Source organism: Bos mutus, chromosome 10, assembly GCF_027580195.1.
Source record: "Bos mutus isolate GX-2022 chromosome 10, NWIPB_WYAK_1.1, whole genome shotgun sequence".
Classification (NCBI taxonomy): domain Eukaryota; kingdom Metazoa; phylum Chordata; class Mammalia; order Artiodactyla; family Bovidae; genus Bos; species Bos mutus.
In genome coordinates, this window is record NC_091626.1 from 61,754,766 (window position 1) to 61,777,608 (window position 22,843).

The 22,843-nt window shown below is 39.9% G+C and overlaps 1 protein-coding gene across 6 annotated transcripts in view; it reads left to right on the forward strand.

Annotated features, from left to right (window-relative positions):
- Nucleotides 1–22,843, forward strand: part of USP3 (ubiquitin specific peptidase 3) — a 103,128-nt gene that overhangs the window by 38,760 nt on the left and 41,525 nt on the right. For all 6 annotated transcript variants that reach the window (XM_070378052.1, XM_070378054.1, XM_070378051.1 and 3 more), the window contains 5 exons: nt 10,674–10,757; nt 14,307–14,388; nt 15,347–15,429; nt 16,644–16,757; nt 19,298–19,411. In XM_070378052.1, coding sequence (XP_070234153.1) covers nt 10,674–10,757; nt 14,307–14,388; nt 15,347–15,429; nt 16,644–16,757; nt 19,298–19,411 — 477 coding nt within the window. The remainder of the gene's footprint in view (nt 1–10,673; nt 10,758–14,306; nt 14,389–15,346; nt 15,430–16,643; nt 16,758–19,297; nt 19,412–22,843) is intronic.

Consider the following 22,843-nt stretch of genomic DNA (forward strand, 5'->3'; position numbering starts at 1 on the left):
CGACCCCATGGACTGCAGCCCACCAGGCTCCTCCGTCCATGGGATTCTCTAGGCAAAAGTACTGGAGTGGGGTGCCATTGCCTTGGTCTCTAAAACAATGTACTGGAACATATGGGAAGAAAATGTCAGAACTCTGAAAAAAATCTTTGGCAAATATTTTAATACACCTACTGCCAGTGGTCTGTGGACTAGATGGTTCTGCCATGAGCTACACGCAGAGAGTCCTGAATCAGCTGCGTGTGTGGTGGCCTCACCCTTGTTCACTTTTATTAGCCTTGTGCAGTATGCTGCTGTGTTTTTTGTCTGCCCAGTTACGTGGATTTACTTTATTTTACCAAAAATCAACCCTCATCAAGTGGATAAACATTTGGACAGATTTTTACGAGGGAAAAATCCTTCAAGATGAAAACAGTAATGATAGTAACACAAATACTGGTGAAAAAGGAAAAGGCAAGCTGACATACTACATTCCTACTTAGAGCTCATCAAACACATTACAAAATAAAAATCTTGGCTACCTAAATAAAAACACAGACTAATCAGATGTGATTAGGACTTCCCCTGTGGCTCAGTGGTTAAGAATCTGCCTGAAGTGCAGCAGACTCGGGTTTGATCCCTGGGTCGGGACGATCCCCTGGAGAAGGAAATGGCAACCCATTCCAATATTCTTGCCTGGAGAATTCCATGGACGGAGGAGCCTTTCAGGCTACTGTCCAGGAGATCGCAAAGAGTCGGACACAGCTGAGAGACTAACACGTTTCCCCTTCACTTTCAATCAGATCTGATAAATCGGACAAAAAGTTTACGAAACTGTATGAGATACGAATTTATATCCATTATCATTAATGTCAAACCTCATCCTATGTATATATTATACTTTGAGATACTGGTTTAACAAAAGTATTAAAGATATGGATAGCAAGACATTTTAAAAGTTTCTTTCATCTCTAGCTCATTCTTCTAAAAATTTTTTATACTATACATATATTGATTTAGATTTCCTTACATTTCTAATTAGGACAGCCATGTGTAACTGTGTTGTGGGTGGTGGATGTTCAGTTTTGTGGCTAATTTTTAAATCTCATTAGAAGCCATTGAAAATAATTTGAAAGATTTTGCCTTAATGGACAAGTGTTTCTAAAATTAGAATTTTTAAAAGGAGGTGGACCCATATTAAATTTTAGGATGAGAAAATGATTGAGCCATGCTGCATGTTTTAATTTTTGGAGAATGGGGAAATAAAGTACAGATGGGGATGACCAAGTGAGGAATACTTTTTGCCGTTAAACAGTGAATGGTGTGCTACATGGCAATGAGGGAGGGTATGGGGGTTGTTGATGTGTGGAATGAAAGCTGAAATCTAAGCGTAAAGAAGGTAACACTGAAGTGAAAGGAAAGATTGTGAGGGAAAGATGAGAGAGAAGAAAATTTAGGTAAGATCGACATTGCAGGACCATCAAATACTACAGCTTAATTCAGCTACAGCTATTTATGGATTTGACTGTAATTGTACTTAGATAGGGCAGGGACAAATATTATATGAAAAGAAATAACCAAAGTATAGGATAAACTATTAGTTGAGATGGAGGAGGAAAAATGTGGGTTTGGGGGAGGTTATAGAAATAAAAATAGAAAAGGATTAGGCATGATTTTAAATACTAGAAATTAGAAAAAAAAATCTGAAAATGTATGCTTAAGAAATCAGTGTAATGAAGAAATTGGACAATTTTGTTATTCAGTCATGTCCAACTCTTTGCGACGCCATGGACCTCAGCACACCAGGCCTCCCTGTCCATCACCAACTCCCAGCGTTTACTCAAACTCGTGTCCATGGAGTCCGTAATGCCATCCAACCATCTCATCCTCTGTCATCCCATTCTCCTCCCACCTTCAATCTTTCCCAGCATCAGGGTCTTTTCCAGTGAGTCAGTTCCTCGCATCCAAAGCATTGGAGTTTCAGCTTCAGCATCAGTCCTTCCAATGAATATTCAGGATTGATTTCCTTTAGGATGGACTGCTTGGATCTCCTTGCAGTCCAAGGGACTCTCAAGAATCTTCTCCAACACCACAGTTCAAAAGCATCAGTTCTTCAGTGCTCAGCTTTCTTTATAGTCCAACTCTCACATCCATACTTGGCTACTGGAAAAATCATAGCTTTGACTAGACAGACCTTTGTTGGCAAAGTAATGTCTCTGCTTTTTAATATGCTGTCTAGGTTAGTCATAACTTTTCTTCCAAGCGTCTTTTAATTTCATGGCTGCAGTCACCATTTCAGTGATTTTGGAGCCCCCCCAAAAATAGTCTATCACTGTTTCCATTGCTTCCCCACCTATTTGCCATGAAGTGATTTTTTTTTTGCCCCCCCCCCCTTTTTTTTGGTATTAGAGTAGCAGAATTTGAAATTATTATCCACTTTTTTTTTTACCAAATTATTTAATAGTATAAATAATTGGTATTTCTTATGAAAATTTACCTGCTACCTGGTGCAAGGTGGTAAAATTATTTGCATATCTCCTGCTTTGAACAACAGTATGTATATAATACCCTACTCTACATTTAATCAGTTTATTAACTATTGGTTTAAAATACTTTAAAACTAGCATCAAGTTTGGTTCAAGGAATTTGGGTTGAGACTAATTTTTACATAGCTGAGATGATAGTATACTTTGTCTCAACATGTTATAAGTAGAGAAAGATAAGAATCTTCCTTCTTTGCCTTTTTATATCTCATTTCTTATCTAACATCTCTAACATGTTGTCTAATACGATTTCTTAAGTATTATATTTTGTCTTTAGTGTCCAGTTTACTTCAATTTTCTTAAGCATTTCTTTCTTTTCAGTAAATACAGAAGTAAATGTTCTCTGTATCAGACAAGTAGTCTAGTAGAGGTATAGCCCATCTTTACTTGAAGAATCACCTAAAATCACGAAATTTAAACTTGCTTTAGTATTAATTCAATAGCCTAAAAGTTGGCTGGAAGAAACACAAGCTGGAATCAAGAATGCCGGGAGAAATATCAATAACCTCAGATATGCAGATGATACCACCCTTATGGCAGAAAGTGAAGAGGAACTAAAGAGCCTCTTGATGAAAGTGAAAGTGGAGAGTGAAAAAGTTGGCTTAAAGCTCAACATTCAGAAAACGAAGATCATGGCATCCGGTCCCATCACTTCATGGGAAATAGATGGGGAAACAGTGGAAACAGTGTCAGACTTTATTTTTCTGGGCTCCAAAATCACTGGAGATGGTGATTGCAGCCATGAAATTAAAAGACGCCACTGCTGGGCATACACACTGAGGAAACCAGAATTGAAAGAGACACGTGTACCCCAATGTTCATCACAGCACTTTATAATAGCCAGGACATGGAAGCAACCTAGATGTCCATCAGCAGATGAATGGATAAGAAAGCTGTGGTACATATACACAATGGAGTATTACTCAGCCATTAAAAAGAATACATTTGAATCTGTTCTAATGAGGTGGATGAAACTGGAGCCTATTATACAGAGTGAAGTAAGCCAGAAAGAAAAACACCAATACAGTATACTAATGCATATATATGGAATTTAGAAAGATGGTAACAATAACCCTGTATACGAGACAGCAAAAGAGACACTGATGTACGAACAGCCTTTTGGACTCTGTGGGAGAGGAAGAGGGTGGGATGATTTGGGAGAATGGCATTGAAATATGTATAATATCATATATGAAACGAGTCACCAGTCAAGGTGCGATGCACGATACTGGATGCTTGGGGCTGGTGCACTGGGACGACCCAGAGGGATGGTATGGGGAGGGAGGAGGGAGGAGGGTTCAGGATGGGGAACACATGTATACCTGTGGCGGATTCATTTCGATATATGGCAAAACCAATACAATATTGTAAAGTTAAAAAAAAAAAAAAGACGCTTACTCCTTGGAAGGAAAGTTATGACCAACCTAGATAGCATATTCAAAAGCAGAGACATTACTTGGCCAACAAAGGTTCGTCTAGTCAAGGCTATGGTTTTTCCTGTGGTCATGTATGGATGTGAGAGTTGGACTATGAAGAAGGCTGAGCATCAAAGAATTGATGCTTTTGAACTGTGGTGTTGGAGAAGACTCTTGAGAGTCCCTTGGACTGCAAGGAGATCCAACCAGTCCATTCTAAAGGAGATCAGCCCTGGGTGTTCTTTGGAAGGAATGATGCTAAAGCTGAAACTCCAGTACTTTGGCCACTTCATGCGAAGAGTTGACTTATTGGAAAAGACTCTGATGCTGGGAGGGATTGGGGGCAGGAGGAGAAGGGGACGACAGAGGATGAGATGGCTGGATGGCATCACTGACTCGATGGACGTGAGTCTGAATGAACTCCGAGAGTTGGTGATGGACAGGGAGGCCTGGTGTGCTGTGATTCATGGGGTCGCAAAGAGTCGGACACGACTGAGCGACTGATCTGATCTGATCTGATCTGACTTTCGTTTGTTAGACACATGAAGTCCTATTTATATGAATGAAGAGATGCCAAAACCTGCACCTCAGCTCCAGTTTCTGAGTAGAAAGAAGAAAAAGAGAACACCTTTTTATATTATTTCAGTTACATTTTGGGACCCAGGTGTATTTTCACCTTAAGACATTTAGCCCTATTTTATAACAATATTTATTCAAAATGGGACATGCCTTCCAGGTTTCTGATGCCCAGTCTAGAAGCCCTGGAACACAGCCTACAAGTTATGTACTCCTTTCTACTTATTCTGGTGTAGTCTCCTTGGAGGGAAAACCAAGAATGGTGGCTCATTTTTTTCCAGGTGTTAGAGGCAACCATAATTCTGACCTAATATCGTCAACATAATTGCAAACCAGGAAGAGATTCCTAGAACTTGTTTACTTTAAATTCTTCTGTTTGTCTTGGGACTTTTTAATGCCAGTATTAATGAGAGAGTTTCCAGTTTGAAAGCAGTGTCTCAGCTCAAGGCTAAGGCACCAGATAGCATTTAAATCCTTATTTATTTCCTACTTTTGTTACTTACTTTCTTTTGACCTCTGGGCCAGGGAGGAAGAAGAAATCAAAACAGAGGGAATGGGGGCAGCTAGAGAACGGTGTGTTACAAGGCAGCCCTGGTTACACAATGGAAGGAAGCCGACATTTACTGACCCTGTACCACGTGCCAGGCGCCCCTGGGAGTTTCGACCTGTGGAAGCAGGTGCTTTCCTTTCATCGTCGTCATCAGATGATGCTTGTACAGTGTGATGAATTCAGACAGGATGAAAGTTAGAAGCCTAGAGATAAATGTCCTTCTTAGTGACTGTAAGAATTTCTGAAGTCTACTCTTGGAAATAAGGACAATTGTGAAATCCTAAAATTTTTAAGACAGACCAAATTCAGCCAAAATCAATTGATTTCTTCTAGTTCATTGAAGTTATACTTCTTACCTCTTTATGACAATGGTAGTATTTTAGAATAGTAGAGCAGCCAGTGTCTTAGATATTTTCTAGGCCAGCAGTCCTGTCCAAGAGAAATAATTCATCACGTATGTAATACAAAATTTTCTAGTAGCCATAATAAAAAAGCAAAGACAAACAGGTAAATTCATTTAAATTGTATATTTTATTTAACCTGGTTATCCAAAATGTTGGGTGGCCAGAAAGTTTGTTCTGGTTTTGTCATAAGGTCTTGCGTGTATTGACCCTCTAAGATCTTACGGAAAAACCTGAATGAACTTTTTGGTGAACCCAGTATTACCATGTCAACGTTGTAATCCATGTAGAATTATTAGAGATGGTTTGTATCTTTTTTTGAAATATGAAACCTTCAGAATCCAGTGTGATATTTTACACATATAGCACATTTCCATTCAGATGCTAACTTTTCATGAGAAATGCTTGATCTGTATTCAGTCATAAGAGTTGCCATTGAAAATGTAGATTCCAAACACTATTAAAATTTTTTCCAATAAAGTACCCCCCAAAAACCCCCATTTTCTTTAATACTTGATATGTGTATTGACAGGACCGACATCTTTTTTTTTAGAATAATTGACTGAAGCAAAAGCATATCAGTTTCAAAACTGTATCTAAGTTAGGTAAATCCACTCACTCTTGTAACAACTCATTATCAATATCAAATTCAAAGGGCCATTATATAAACTGAAAATCAGCTCTAAATTTATTCATGTCAACAAAACATTCTTCAGTTTTTCTTGTAGCTATTAGAGCCAACTTACATAATGCTATTGCATTTAAAATCTCTTGCATATTTGTTCATGTTGAAATGTGTAAAACCATTATTAATTTATAGTATGAATAGTTTAAATTTGTACATAAATTCTCATACCTGTCTAGCTGTGTCAAAAACAAGCTTTTCCTCTCTCCTTGGATCTTTAAATTCAGCTCCTTCACGTGCACTGTGCTGTAGGTAACAAATGTAGGTCATGGGGTGGTGTTTTCTCTTATGTTGGATATTGGCAGGTGTTCCTTTTGATTCAAGAAAATCTTGAATTAGACCTAACAGAACGTAAACCTTTGTAAAATCTGCCATGACTCAAGCAGTGAATATTGGCAAAGAGCATGTAGTCATTGAATTCATTATCTTCTGTCTCTTAAAACAGTTCCACTGGTGATGAGTCAGAGCATTTGTACATGTATACTGAACAGTTTTAGGAACTGCACAATTTTAATAACTGCACCCATGATACAGTCCAGAGCACAAATATTTTCAGTATGTTAACATGAAGTTGATCAAATAAGGGAATTAATTCCAATAAATCTGGAGTTTTGATCCCACATAACTGGTTCTTGTTTGTGTTGATAGAAAGTAGCTTTTTCCTATCTAACTGAAAGTGACAGATGTAAAAGATTAAAAAACATTTGCAACATGAGTTTGATTGCTTTTAAGGCAGGTCAGGAAGCAACAGTTAGAACTGGACATGGAAAAACAGACTGGTTCCAAATAGGAAAAGGAGTACATCAAGGCTGTATATTGTCACCCTGCTTATTTAACTTCTATGCAGAGTACATCATGAGAAACGCTGGACTGGAAGAAGCACAAGCTGGAATCAAGATTGCCGGGAGAAATATCAATAACCTCAGATATGCAGATGACACCACCCTTATGGCAGAAAGTGAAGAGGAACTAAAAAGCCTCTTGATGAAAGTGAAAGAGGAGAGTGAAAAAGTTGGCTTAAAGCTCAACATTAAGAAAACAAAGATCCTGGCATCTGGTCCCATCCCTTCATTGGAAATAGATGGGGAAACAATGGAAACAGTGTCAGACTTTATTTTTCTGGGCTCCAAAATCACTGCAGATGGTGATTGCAGCCATGAAATTAAAAGACACTCCTTGGAAGGAAAGGTATGACCAACCTAGATAGCATATTGAAAAGCAGAGACATTACTTTGCCAACATAGGTCCGTCTAGTCAAGGTTATGGTTTTTCCAGTGGTCATGTATGGATGTGAGAGTTGGACTGTCAAGAAAGCTGAGCACCGAAGAATTGATGCTTTTGAACTGTGGTGTTGGAGAAGACTATTGCGAGTCCCTTGGACTGCAAGGAGATCCAACCAGTCCATTCTAAAGGAGATCAATCCTGGGTGTTCATTGGAAGGACTGATGCTAAAGCTGAAACTCCAGTACTTTGGTCACCTCACGCGAAGAGTTGACTCACTGGAAAAGACCCTGATGCTGGGAGGGATTGGGGACAGGAGAAGGGGACGACAGAGGATGAGATGGCTGGATGGCATCACCGACTTGATATGAGTTTGAGTAAACTCCGGGAGTTGGTGATGGACAGGGAGGCCTGGCGTGCTGCGGTTCATGGGGTCGCAAAGAGTCGGACACGACTGAGTGACTGAACTGAACTGAAGGTTGCAAGTAGACATTTCAATTTGGAAGTCATTTGAGACAAAATGTACCCTAAGTATTCATTGGCCACTGTCTCTTGTAAAACTTACCTAAAGCTAAAAATAAAAGTATTTATAGTTTTCAAATGTTAAATCAGTTTTTGGTGAATCAACTGAAGATCTTTGACTTTTTGTAAAATATCCTTTGTGATCTCTCAAATTTTAAAACATAATTCCCTTAACTGAAATAATACATTAATGTTTCATCTCTCCATCTAAAAATGGTTTTCTTTCTTGAGCAAGAATTCAGGCTGTTTTGTAGCTTGCCAGAATTGTAAGATCAAATCCCTAAAGTCAATGAGAAATCATTTTGTTACATATTTCATTCTGATTTCATTGTGACAGAGTTCATTGATTATATTTTGACTGTAGAGAGGCAGCTTCTTGTTAAATTACTATGCATTTGCTGAAAATGACTCAACATTGTCTATTATCTTAAAACTTTTTTATGCACAGCTTATTAATTTGGCTCTGCTGTGTTAAATCATAATTGCCATTCTTAGGAAAATTACACTCGAGTCTACCTCATTAGCGTGCCTTAATTTGAAGTTAAAAAATTTTTTTCATTCTTAGTTTTTGAGCCAGAAAACTAATTTAATTGTATTATAATTAAAATAAATATTTCAATTTAACTACAAATTACAGTTTATGTAGGTATCACTGTAACTTCTGCTTTCTGCATAAAATATTGAAATAAGCACTTTATAGTGCTTCATTAGTGCATAGAAAAGTAACAGAAAAATAGCCGTGCCACAATAGCACAGCTCTAGAGCCTAGAGCAACTTACTCACTTTAATGATGAACACTCAAAAGAGATGAAGTAAATAGACCCAGTTAAGGCAGATTAGTTCAGAATGGAGCAAGGCCATAAATAAATCTGTTTCAACACATGAAAATGTTCCTTTAACAAATGCTAAAGGCTGAATTCATGTCACACCAAAAAGAATTACTTTAATATGAAAAAAGTTATTTCATATAATTTAAAGCAATTTGTTTCTTTAAACAAAGCAACCATTTGTGTGTGTGTGTGTGAAAGTTCAGGGGTTCACTTTTCAATTAGATAGACTAGCAGCATGTAAATATGTGAAAGGTCATCTAAATTTGCTCTTAGACTTCATTCCCCAGATGAACAGTAGCGTTTGGAGTTGTTTTTGTTTTGAACACTGGGTAATTCTTTTAGCCAAAGTGCATGTATATGTTTATGCCAATCTAGAATGAGAATGTGAGCAGGAATTAGGGTAACAATACAGTTTCATGCTCTAGTGCATGCCTGGGATTCACAGAGGAATCAAGTGCCCTAATCCCAGATTTATAGAGTAGACCTTACCCTCTTAACATTTATGCTGAGAAGAAGCAAGGAACTGAAACTTCCCACGAATTTAATTGCTTTATGCATTTGTTATAAAACCAATGAAGAATTATTTTCCTCCTATTGCTGATGGCTTTGATCAAAGAGAAACAGTCTGGGATGTGAATGGTAGCTTTTGCTATTAGTAGAAATGTTAAGGATTGACCATGGGAGCTTGGAAAATATTAGAGACTCTTGGTTGACAGCATTAGATAGTCAGATTTTGGGGGAGGGGCTTGTTAAATAATTACATGTGTAAATTGTGACTAAGAGACACAAGCCATGTTTTCGTGTGTAATATTTTTTTAAACAAATTACTTTCCCCCATCCTCTTTATAATTTTTGAATAGCCTGGTTTCAGGTATGTAGGAAATAATTTTTGGATTGTGCTAGATTTGACCTAATTTTTACTAATTGCTAGGCATTCAAAATTTTGCTCAGAAGAATGGCATTGTGATTGTCATTATTCTTTGGTAGTTTTAATAAGTGGTTTTGTACGAAGCTGCAGTTCAAAAGAATATTTTGGTACTAGCTTGTAAGTTTCAGTTAAAATTGGCCATATTCCAGGAAAAAAAAAATTGAGTGCTAATGTACAAGTTAGAGTTTATTATGTCTGATTCCTTATATTATTTGCTTATTGACTTGCTAACACACACACACACACAATATCAGTTCTAAAGAACATCTTAAACATCTTTCATCAAAGTGTTTGTTTACTGTACAACGTAGCCACTGTTTTATACTTTTGTTTTCTAACATTGCAGAATGAAAAGATTCATTCTTCTCAATTTAGTTTATTTAAATTAAATTATGTGTAAAAGGGGCTTCTCTGGTGGCTCAAACAGTAAAGAATCTGCCTGCAGTGTAGGAGACCCAAGTTCTGTCCCTGGGTCAGGAAGATCCCCTGGAGAAGGGAATGGCAACCCACTCCCAGTAGTCTTGCCTGAAAAATTTCATGGACAGAGGAGCTTGGCTGGCGTGTAAAATGTATAGCTTTTAATTCAGATATCCCTACAGGTTAATTATCTTTTTCTTGCTTTTTTCTTACATCTCTTCTCCCCATTAATTTGAGTTGGGAGCGATCACATTAAAGCTTTAGGCTTCATGCTACATGAATAGAATTGGTGCTTTGTATTTCGTTCTCCATGTATTATGCACCGCTAAAAGGAATATAACACATGTCGCAGCCTAGTTCATTTTCAAAGAGGAATTGAAGAGCTTTGGAATAAAAATGTGAAAAGAAAGTAGTGTTCATTGCCTACGTGGCTTTTAAAAAAGGCTCCTTAAAAACATTCCAGTGTGGATTCTAAGTCCTCTTTGAACTCACCGCTGACTGTAACTGCTCACAGAGCCACGTGACCATCTTGGCAGCATGGGTTTAGTGATTTCATTACTGTGGTTTCCTCAAGCTCTTTACACACACTGATTAATATTTTCCTTGCAGTTATCGCTGTGATGATTTTGTGGTTAATGACACCAAGCTGGGACTGGTACAGAAAGTCAGAGAACACTTACAGAACTTGGAAAAGTAAGTAATAGACCTTGGGGAAGAAGGGGTGGAATGGGGTTGAGGGGTCTTTCAGAATTTCTGAGTGGGATTTTTGTTGATGAGTTCTATAAGCTCATCACACTCAATGTTTTTAGTGTGATTGAAATGTGAGCAAAATAAACTTTGGAGTTAGGTATATGAAAACTGTCAGTGGTCATAACTCAGCATTTATTTCATTTAGTATTTTCCATAAACTGTGTCCAAGGCTCCAGAGCCTGTTTTTTAGTTACTACCCACCATCTTATAAGTTTCTCAGTTTATTTTCAAGGAGAGTTTTGCTAGTGCGAGGGAAGGGCAGAAAATGATCCAAAATCATTATAGGGTTACCTGAAATATTAGAAAATCCTTATCAAATGTATTAATGGGGTCTTCTTAGAAGCTCTGAAATTTATGTATAAATTTTAAGGGAAAATAGGTTTAATTATATTATTGTTTCCTTTGCATCTATATGATAGCAGGAGATCCTAGTTTCTTCTTTTTCTTTTTTGTTAGGACCAGTATTTATCACTTGAAAGTATAGGAAGCTGTGAAATGCTTTGTCATCATAAAGAAATTAAACTACTGTGAATAGTTTTTTGTTTTTTGTTTTTTTTTTGCTGAAGCCAAATAGGTTAGTCAGATACAATTCACTGAGCCCAAATCCAAGCAGTAAACAGAAGGCCCAGTGGCAGTGTCTTTGGTGGTACAGTGGGTGGAAGCAGGGTCCTGGAATGATTGCTGACTCAGGTGAAATCCGTGTAACTCTCCCCATCATCAGGCGCCATCTAATTTATTGTGACAGTTGATCTATAAATGGCATTGTGAGAACATGCCAGGAGTGGGAGGCCTTTAGCAAACTTACATGTAAAGCCAGTGGGGTATTTTTACATTGTGTGGTGATAGAGAATGACCTGAGTTCTCTAAGTTAAACACTGTCTAGCTGTGGTTAACCAAAGTCTCTCTGCATGTTTCTGACTAAATATAGATTTAAAGCTGAAAAGGGAGGAAATGATTTCCTTAAAATCTAAACTAATTAGAACACTTTGGATTTAAGGACGTTTTGGCTTGTCCTGTTGGGGCACCTCACTTTTTCAGAGTGCTTCCTCCCTTCTCTTAATCTGAACAGAGCAGCAGGAGCCCTGTCTAGGCCACACAGCTGTAGACACACAGATCTAGACTATGGAGTTTAGTCTGAAATTGTCACAGTTAACTGTGAAGTAGGAGATTCCTGCAGTAGTTTTTGTAACATCACTCTCTGGTGTGATGACATCATTGTAAAGATGTTAGTAACCTGATTCTTTGTTATAGAAGGAGGTAGCCCCCAAATTATTTCTCCTTGCCACCTAGAGTTTTCTCTTAAGAAAAGACTGTCATCTCAATGACAGATTCATCAGAACTAAGTCAGAAGGTGAACAAGACTTTGAAGAACCTGCATGCTTTTATATAAGCGGCTTTCCAATCTTTTATTTCCAATGACCACTTCATTAGGTAAAAGGTAACACAGACTGCTTTATCTTCACTTCTCCTTGGCCCCACTGAAAAATGTACCTTGCAACCCTTCTTCTGTGTAGATAAACAGTATCTAAGTTTATTTTGATGTTTCTCAAACATAACCTTGAGTCTGTGCTGGAAGCTACAATGGAATATCAATGACTGCATCTGAGCCTGGATGCAGACTCAGACGGATGCATCAGCTGTCCAGCGTGTCTCTAGAGCAGCACTGTGCACCAGAAACCTAGTATAATCACACTGTGTAGCCACTGGCCATGTGTGCCTGTGGAGCACTTGAAAATGAGCCAGCATGATGAGGAACTGGATTCTATGTTTTATTTAAGTTGAATTAATTTAAATTTACTAGCCACATGTCGGAGAAGGCAATGGCACCCCACTCCAGTACTCTTGCCTGGAAAATCCCATGGATGGAGGAGCATGGTGGGCTGCAGTCCATGGGGTCGCTAAGAGTTAGACACGACTGAGCGACTTCACTTTCCCTTTTCACTTTCATGCACTGGAGAAGGAAATGGCAACCCACTCCAGTGTTCTTGCCTGGAGAATCCCAGGGACGGGGGAGCCTGGTGGGCTGCTGTCTATGGGGTCACACAGAGTCGGACACAACTGAAGCCACTTAGCAGCAGCAGCAGCAGCCACATGTAGTGAGCGGCTTAAATAGCATGGATCTAAAGGATTCTGCCATTATGAGAATCACCAATGGTAAAATTTAATAACATATTTTAGAAAGCTAAAGGCTTTATTTGTATAAGTTGAATAAAAGTTAGCTATAGGCATTGTCACTGTGTTTGTGACTCAACTTCTTTCCTCACAGAATTTGTAAAGGAATAACTTGACATTATACTACATATGGGCTTGCCTTATGGCTCAGCTGGTGAAGAATCTGCCTGCAACATGGGAGACCTGGGTTGGGAAGATCCCCTGGAGAAGGGAAAGGCTACCCACTCCAGTATTCCGGCCTGTAGAATTCCACAGGCTGTATAGTCCTTGGGGTCGCAAAGAGTCTGACGTGACTGAGCTACTTTCACTTCCAAGGCACTTTCTCTTTCATACTCCGTGTGGGGTTGATCGCTTCTTACTTGTCATCAGTGTATGAGAGGCATGTACAGTTCTGAAGACGTTTTTCCTAAGAATATTTTTAGATGTGAAGCAGCTGACTGACACTAGATCTATTGCTCTCAAGGCAGTTCATGTGGAAATTCTGGAAAGAAAAACAATCACATATTTTCTTTGGATTAACCTGATAATTTTGGAAGATGGAAAAGGGTTGGTAGACTTAAAAGTCTGTGTTGTTTAATAATAGTAACTTATACTTCCTTTGGATTAGTTCCCTGATACATCATTTTAAAGTGACCCTTTGAAGATGGGAATTACTTTCTGATAAATTTCAAATAAAATCTGTCTTTCATTGTGAAAATTTTAAATAATTTTAATTCAGAATTTATGCTGTTTAGGATCTGTTTTACAACATGCTTCATAGCATAGGTTAATCAAAGGACTTGGTGTATGCCTGTGTGCCTCTAATGTATTTATCATTCTACAGTCTCAGATTATGTGATCATCTGTTACAACATACGAACAAAAGAGGATACCTTTACCAAAATTAAGAAAGAAATAGAGTATTTGAGAGTTGATGTTAAATGTCAGAATAATCATGTCGGACCAGGGTTTCCCTTTTTTCTGTGGTGTGTGTATTCTCTTGTTTGGAGATTCACCATCGGTAGACAGAGTGGTGGAGGAGAGGGACCGTCTCAGAGACCACATCTACCTGGCCAGCTTCTCTGGGAAGTGCCCAGAGGTGGCAGATTCTAGTCCCACCCTGCTGGAGGAGCAGTGGGCATTTCCAGGGGAAGTGGAACTCCTTGGTACTTGAAGTACTGGTGGGCCACAGCGGCCTCATGGGTCCCTCCCTGGCCTGGCTACTCAGTCAGCCAGGGCTGTACCCTCAAAGCTTAGCATGGCCACCTTTGCTGTCTGTCCTGCGGGTGGTGTGTATGTAGGAATGTCTTTTTGATTGTCTGTCTGTTTGTGTTTTAATAGCTCAGCTTTCACAGCTGACAGGCATAGGAAAAGAAAACTTTTGGAAAACTCATCACTGAACAGCAAGTTACTAAAAGTAAATGTAAGTAATTAAAATTTATTCAAATACAAGAATTGGTTGAGGTCTAGTCACTGATTACAACTCTTAACATTAGTGTTACCCCCTTATGAACTTTTCTAAACGTATGTCTTGTATTTGGAATATTTCACAAAGTGTTTGCCACTGGTACTGACGACTCTCGATGTGACTAATGCCTCGGCGAGTCTGTCAGTGCCTGCCTTCCATCAGGATTACCACCATGCTCCAGTGCCTTAGTGAGCATTTGTTCTCAAGGCCTCCTCGCGTACCTTGTTACCCTTTTGCATAGGGTCTCAGAGATCCTTGCTTCCTTCTGGTAAAGGTCCCTACTGCAGATTCTGTGGGTCTGAAGTTATGGTAAGTTTTGTTCCTTAGTTATATTTTTTCCACTTTGTAGTAGCTTTAGTAGTCTTCTGAAGGTGTGAGGGCTTCCCAAGTGGCTCAGTGCTAAAGAATACACCTGCTAATACAGGACGTTCGGGTTTGATTCCTGGGTCAGGAACAATCCCTGAAGAAGGAAATGGCAACCCACTCCAATATTCTTGCCTGGAGAATCCCATGGATAGAGGATCCTGGTAGTCTACAGTCCATGGGTTCACAAAAGAGTCAGACACGACTTAGTCACTAAATAACAACAATAATAAAGGCATGAAGTCTTAAACTTATTTCTTTTAAGGACCTTCCTGGTTTTTACATCATGTACTCCATAGTACTTATTAAAGCTGATTTCCTATTAAGTTTCCATTTAGAACAGTCCTAGGATCAGAAACAGCCTTCTAAAAATATCCAGACACTTATACAGAGAGTAGAAAGAGAATTTGAAATATTCATTGGACTGAAAAGGATTGATTCCAACCTGGCTTGATGCTAGAGTTTCAAATACAGGCCTTTGCCCTTTGATGTCTGAAACAGTTGGCCTTCTCTCGGCATCACTGAGGGCGCCTCCCGTTCCGTTTTCCAGGGCAGCACCACTGCCATTTGTGCCACGGGCCTTCGGAATTTGGGGAACACGTGTTTCATGAACGCCATCCTTCAGTCGCTCAGGTAATGTTACAGTCAGACCTCAACTATCTAATGTTAGTTCTGGTGGAATGCTTAAGAGCAAAGGCTCCACGTTCAGGTTCTGTCTCTGGCCCTGACTCTAGCCTGGTAACCTGGGGAAAAGTTACCTCAGTTCCCGGTGCCTTGGTTTTCTCATCAGTGAAATGGGGATAATAGTCTGCCTCACAGAGTAGCTGGGAAGATAGTGTATAATTTACATAAAGTGCTTAGAGCAGTGCTTGGCAGTAAATAACTGTTAGCAGTTATTATTTAGTTCCTGTCACTTCTTAAATAGGCTTGACCACAGGCCAGCAAACTTCTGAAAAAGGCCAGATTAAATAAATATTTTTAATTTTTGCATGCCACATCCAGGCCCTCCACATATTTTCCTCCTCCTTTCAGTACTTCCCTCCCTTTTACACAACTCTTTAAAAATACAAAACTCACTTTAAAAATGGAAAAGCTCACTGGTCCAGGGCCAGATTTGTCCTGTGGGCCACAGTTCACAGACCCCTGGGCTGTAAGGAACCTTGTTCAGAGAACTCAGTTCAGTCATTAGTTGAGTCTTAAGTATGGTCATTAGATCAGATGTTTAGAGGATCCTCAATGTGTAGGATGAGCAGTGAAAAATAAAACAGGCAACAAGGCTGACCTAAGTTATCTAGAAGAGATTATTTAGAAAGTTGTGTACTTTCAGATTCTAATGTGGTGTCAAAGACCAGAATAAATTATTTTCCCAGGGCCAGAAGCCACATGTGCTCTCTCCTTAAAGGGACTGGCTCTCAGCTTTTCTTACTTGAATAAGAAATTCTAGTTGCTACTGAATTCTCCTTGTTACTCTGTATAGTATATTCAAACAATATGGTTGCTCTCATAGTTTGCTTCTGCTGGAGGAAATTATTGAACACCTGGAAACAAAAGCCCTGAAAAGAAAGAAAGGGTGATAATCTCTGAATGGGAAGGGGGATTGAGGATTTGGGGAACAGAGAGTTTGCTTTAAGGTTGTTCTTTATTTTTGCAAAGTCACTTACTTGTATTGTTTTCTGGGAACAAAAGAGGAATCTTAATAAAGAAACATGATGTAAGAGATTCCATTGAATACCACTTTAATGAGAAATAGATCACATTTTCAGAATCCATATGTGAGTCTCATAGTACTTTCTTTACAGGTCCTAGGACATTTAAAAAATTATTTTCTTTCCTTCCTTTTAAAATAGTAACATTGAGCAGTTTTGCTGTTATTTCAAAGAACTGCCTGCTGTGGAATTACGGAATGGGAAGACAGCAGGACGGCGAACGTACCACACCAGGAGCCAGGGGGAAAACAACGTGTGAGTCTCAGAATATGTCCTTTCTGGCTTTGAGCCACAGAACAAATGACTCTTACTGGTGATTTCCATTGTGTTATGTGAGTAAATAGGCACGTGCATTTAAAAAGAAACTCGTAACAGTTGTGTTTCAGTATTTATCTGGCAATCTTAGTAATTGTCAGAATTCGTTTATTTCTATTTACCTAGCAGGCAGGATAAATTCAGCACTCTACTTTTGGAGTCTGTGGATTGGGGCATTCTAAAATTGATGTCTGTGAATGAAGCACAGTTCTAGTTACAGAGCAGCATGAATGTCATTAGTCTTTGTGAATTAATTTATGTGATAGGGTTAGGTAAACCTGTCTTGAATAATTAATTTGCAGTTATCAAATTCATTATGGGGCAATACAGTCACTTGTTAGTTGATGTGGGAGGAGGAAGTGACAAGTGATTATTGAGAACCAAAACAATATGTATTCAAATTCAAACCATGTTCTCTTGGGGTTCTGAAGGTGTGTCATCTTATCATGGTTGTAAGAGGCATCTTAAGGTTACTGAAATGAGGCTATAACAATGTAATGTTTTCCCTGTCTGCCCATCCCTGCTCCCACACACCCCATCCCCACACATTCTGAAAAGCCACGCATAATCTAGTACTTACAGTCTGACACTGTTCTCTGCCTGGCTGAGGGAGAATAGCATAGACTGTGTTCAAATGGTGTGCACGGTAGAACATGCAGTGAAGCCAGGAATTGGCGCAGGGAGGGCATGATGTCACGAGGAGTGCAGTCCTAAGAGTCTGCTTCGGCAGCAGCGTGCAGAATGAGCTAGAACATGCCTGCCTTCAAGGAGGCTTCACACTTGATAGTAATTGGTTAGAGGGAATAGCAGTGAGATGAAGAGAAAAAAATGTGCACAAAAGGGAAGAATTAGTAGTACTTGATGCATTAGTGGGATTTAGGGTTTAGTTACAAATTACAGAAATTGCCTCTGGCCATTTTATGCAGAAAAGGAATTTATTGAAGGTCTTTGGTGAACTTACCATTACCAGATGGGCGGAAAATCAGGTCTAGAGTCCAGGCATCCATAAAGTTGTCCTTATTAGGACCACTGGCCATGCCCTGCCCAATTTTTCCCACTGCCAGCACTGCTGGAGTTGGTGCTGGGTGGAAGCTGCTACTATGGCTCCCCCCATCTCCCCCGCACCTGCCCCCATGCTCCTGAAGCTGCTCGTTGCCACCTGAAATGACTTGGCACTGTCACAGCTCTTTTCTAATTCCTGCTTCAAATAGGCATACCAAGGCCATGTACCTGTAGGAGGGAGTGGGGCGAGAGCTGAGGAGCAAGTATTTCGTGTTTTCAGCTTCCATAGTGGGAGGCAGCCTTGGACTCTCACAAGACTCTTAAGATGGAGTTCCTCAAGCACAGGATGAGGATTTAGGTACTAGGAAGTAGAAAACATAATTTTTATCTCAGGAACCTGTTGGGTAACAGGGGTTGAGAAAGAAGGTGGTGAGATTCTCTGTGGTATCAACCAGGTGTCTATGAGGATGGTAGCTGTATTGACACATAGTCATTGCAGTTGAGGAGGTGTTTAAGATTACCTTTGTGCATAGAAACCCGAAACTAATGGTGACTTAAGCACCCCTGGTTTATTTTCTTATGTAAAAGTTGGAGCTTGCCCATCTAGCTTCGTTTCTTGGACTCATTGGGCTCACCTGATGCCCTGTCCACCAGCCCTGGGTGTGGCTTTCGCCTACATTGTCTGCAGTGCTGCTGGGGAGCCACCGTTCAACCTCATTCTAGCTGGAAGGCAGAAAGGAGGAGCGAAGAAGGACCACTCTTTCTCTTTAAGGGGATTTGTCAGAAGTTGGACACACTCAGAATTTTTTATTCCATGCACTCATGTGCCAAGAAAAAGGTGGCAGTTGTATTCCTGTGGGAGGAGTGAGTGGAGCCCGGGCGGCCGTAGGGAGAGTGCAGGGAGCAGGTTTAGGACACGCTGGGTGAGAAGAGACAGAGGATGCCCCGTAGGAAGTTCCTGCTGGGACCTGGAGACACCCGGATAAAAGCAGTCGTGCGAAAAATGTGGATTTCAGATTTGGATTTGAGAGTCACTAGGACAGACGTGAGTTTTGAAGCTCTGCGATCAGATTAACTCTCTGCAGCAGAGATGAGCAGACAGTCCCGAACAAGTCTGAGAAGTGCTCCTAGTGAGGGCCAGGTGGACAAGAGATTCTTAACCTGTTTACATGCTGTAAAATATGCATCAGTAAGTAATTCGGTCTGTAACTTATCCATTGCTTTGTTTTACAAATATGATGGTACACGTATGATGGCCTACTCAAGAGGTCACCATATAATTAAAAACTAGTTCTGTCAAGTAGTTACCGCTTTTTCTCTGGGTTTTTGAGATGTTGTTAACTGTCAGATTTAGTTCAGAAGAGACCAAATTTTTTATGTTTTCATATTTTATTTGTTTAGACAGTTCAGCATTGTGTACTAAAACACCAGCCTCTCGCGAATGCTGCAGGGTCTCATCATCCCTTCTTCTCGTCTAGGTCTTTGGTGGAAGAGTTTAGGAAGACACTCTGTGCTTTATGGCAAGGTAGCCAGACTGCATTTAGCCCGGAGTCCTTATTTTATGTTGTTTGGAAGATTATGCCCAATTTTAGGTAAGTAATATTTAGTGAAGGATATTTAAAACATTAATATTAGTCTTTACATTGTTCCTGAAACAGTTTCCAACAAGTGGTATTCTCAGTAATGAAGACTGTTTTGTTTTTTAAGGAGAAGATAAGTTGGATATATCCTACTAGACAATGTGTTTAAATAATAGACCTTAGAAATGTCTTTAACAGAAAGCAGGGCATTTTGTTGTTATAAAAACAAAGACCTTATAAATAACTTATTGCTCTAGAAAAACATACTGGACAAAATTTCCTTGATTCTTTTAAAATCTTATAAACAGTAATTATCATCATATACTGTCTTATTTGAGCTAAAAAAAAAAAAAAATCCAAATGTAATCAGTAGAAAACCATGGTACTGTATTCCAGACTGTAGTTAAGTCCATAAGATTCATTTTTCAGACAGTAACAAAATGAACAGATCATCTCTTTACATGGCTGCAGAGTCACTGAGTTTTCCATGTTGTTTATCTAGTCTCGCTTGAGAGGGAAATGCCCTGCTGTCAGAAAAGCCCCTCTTCTCCTAGGCTCATCAGCCCTGTAGCAAGCGGCACATTTGAAGCACTGCAGGTGTTTGACAACAGCCTTTGCCACCTTCTGCTGATTTGATCTTTCTGAAGCACATCATGGTTCTTACTAGTCATGATTCTGGCATCTAATATATGCTTCTCTCCTTTTTTAAAGCCAGCATGGTGTAGTAAACCTTAGCAATATATCTTCCTTGATTGTCTCAGAGTGGTTCAGATCTATGGGTAGTGTGGAGAAGTGTCTGAAGGGTAATAGGACTGTAATTTGTTGCCTTCCTGAAGAGTGTGGCCTTGAGGATCGGATGTAATTGACTATTGTTAACCCTGGTCTTTGTTTTGAAGGAAATTTCTTTTATATTTCATGTTATTTAATCTCTTCTTAGGAAGGAATATCTTGTAAGAATTTTAGAATTATCTGACTCTAAATAGGAAAGGTAGAAATGATTAAGTTATTGCTAATCACTGGTAGAAATTTCTATCAATCACCTAGTTAGACAATTTTATTTTCTTGGGCTCCAGAATCACTGCAGGTGGTGACTGCAGCCATGAAATTAAAAGATGCTTGTTGGAAGAAAAGCTATGACTAACCTAGATAGCATATTAAAAAGCAGAGACATTACTTTGCCAACAAAGGTCTGTCTATTCAAGGCCGTGGTTTTTCCAGTAGTCATATATGGATGTTAGAGTTGGACCATAAAGAAAGCTGAGAGCTGAAGAATTGATGCTTTTGAACTGTGCTGTTGAAGAAGACTCAGGAGCCCCTTGGACTGCAAGGAGATCCAACCAGTCCATCCTAAAGGAAATCAGTCCCGAATTCATTGGAAGGACTGATGCTGAAGCCGAAGCTCCAGTACTTTGGCCACCTGATGTGAAGAACTGACTCATTGGAAAAAACCCTGATGCTGGGAAAGACTGAAGGCAGGAGGAGAGGGGGACGACAGAGGAGAGGGGGACGACAGAGGATGAGATGGTTGGATGGCATCACCAACTCAATGGGACATGAGTTTGAGTAAGCTCCAGGAGTTGGTGATGGACAGGGAAGCCTGGCATGCCATGGGGTTGCAAAGAGTCAGACACGACTGAGCGCCTGAACTGACCTAGTTGGACTCTTGATAGGGATTTAATCCTTGTGTTTTGTTACCAGATAAAAAGTGCTTCCATTTGTTGAGTATCTGTTATGTGCCAAGCACTTTGGGTATTTTGTATCTGATTTTCATTAAGAAACACAACAGATTCCCATCAAGTTAGGAAGCGTTGCTGTTGTTCAGTCGCTAAATCATGTCCAACTCTCTGCATCCCCTTAAACTGCAGCACGTCAGGCCTCCCTGCCCTTCGCTATCTCCCATGAACTTTGCCCAAGTTCATGTCCATTGAATCGGTAATGGACTTGATTCAATGGACTAGCCATGATTCAGTTGGCTACCTAACCATCTCATCCTCTGCCACTCTCTTCTCCTTTTTTGCCTTCAATCTTTCCCAGCATCTGAGTCTTTTTCCAGTGAATTGGCTGTTCGTATCAGGTGGCCAAAGTATTGAAGCTTCAGCATCAGTCCTTCCAATGAGTATTCAGGGCTGATTTCCTTTAAGAATTACTGGTTTGATCTTCTTGCTGTCCAAGGGACTCTCAAGAGTCTTCTCCAACACCACAGTTCAAAAGCATCAATTCTTTAGCCCTCAGCCTTCTTAATGGGCTGACTCTCACATCCCTCCATGACTACTGGAAAAATCATAGCTTTGATTATTTGGACCTTTGTCAGCAAAGTGATATCTTTGCTTTTTTAATACTCTGTCTAGGTTTGTCATAGCTTTCTTTTCAAGGAGCAAGGGTCTTCTAATTTCATGGCTGCAGTTATTATCCACAGGAAGTGTTAGCTTCATTTTAAAGACGATGAAACTTCGACAGAGAGCAGTTCAGTGTTACACATCTAGTAGGTGTTAGGACCAGAATGAGAACCCAGGTCTTTATGGCGCTGGTCAGTGACAGATGTGTTCACAGTAGACTTGTAGTAACTTGTCCGCATGCCCAAGTGAGGCCTGCCAGCTGTCTCTGTACTCTTCTGGTTGGACTGCATGGTGACTCAGTTCCCTCATTTGATTCTGCTTTTCATCTAAATCTGCCCATTACTTCTACCAGTGTATTCGTTCTAGCTGTGAGCATGAGTTAGTTTTTAGCTACTTAATTTTACACATTCTGTTATTCCTACCGATGAAAGAAAAGAACTGGAAAAGCTGACCAGGTTGAGAAATTTGGATGGCGTTGCTGGAGTGATTCCTGTAAAACATGGCCTCTTAGATCTCTCTAATGACTGAGCGACTGGGCAGAATAAGATGTCTCTGTGTTCTTAGCAGGGCTTTCTCTTTGTTCTGTAATAATTCAGATTGTTCCCCACTTTCGTGTTGTCGTTCAGTCACCAAGTCGTGTCTTACTCTCTGTGACCTCAAGGATTGTAGCCCACCAGGCTCCTCTGTCCATGGGATTTTTCAGGCAAGAATACTGGAGTGGGTTTCTCAAAGAATAATTTTCTCTTGGTTAGACCTAGATCTTGAGATTGTATCACGGATAAAGTTTTAGTGCAGGGTCACTGCCCAATGCCCAGGTGTAAGGCTGTGAGGTAGGGTTTTCTTCTTATAATTGTTACTCCTATTATGTGTATAGGGCTTCTTTGGTGGCTCAGTCGGTAAAGAATCCTCCTGCAGTGTAGGAGACCTGGTTTGATCCCTGGGTCAGGAAGATCCCCTGGAGGAGGAAATGGCAACCGACTTCAGGATGCTTACCTGGAAAATCCCATGGACAGAGAAGCTTGGCAGGCTGTAATCTATGAGGTCACAGAAGAGTTGAACATGACTTAGTGACTAAACCACCACTACCTATTATGTATACAGGGTAACA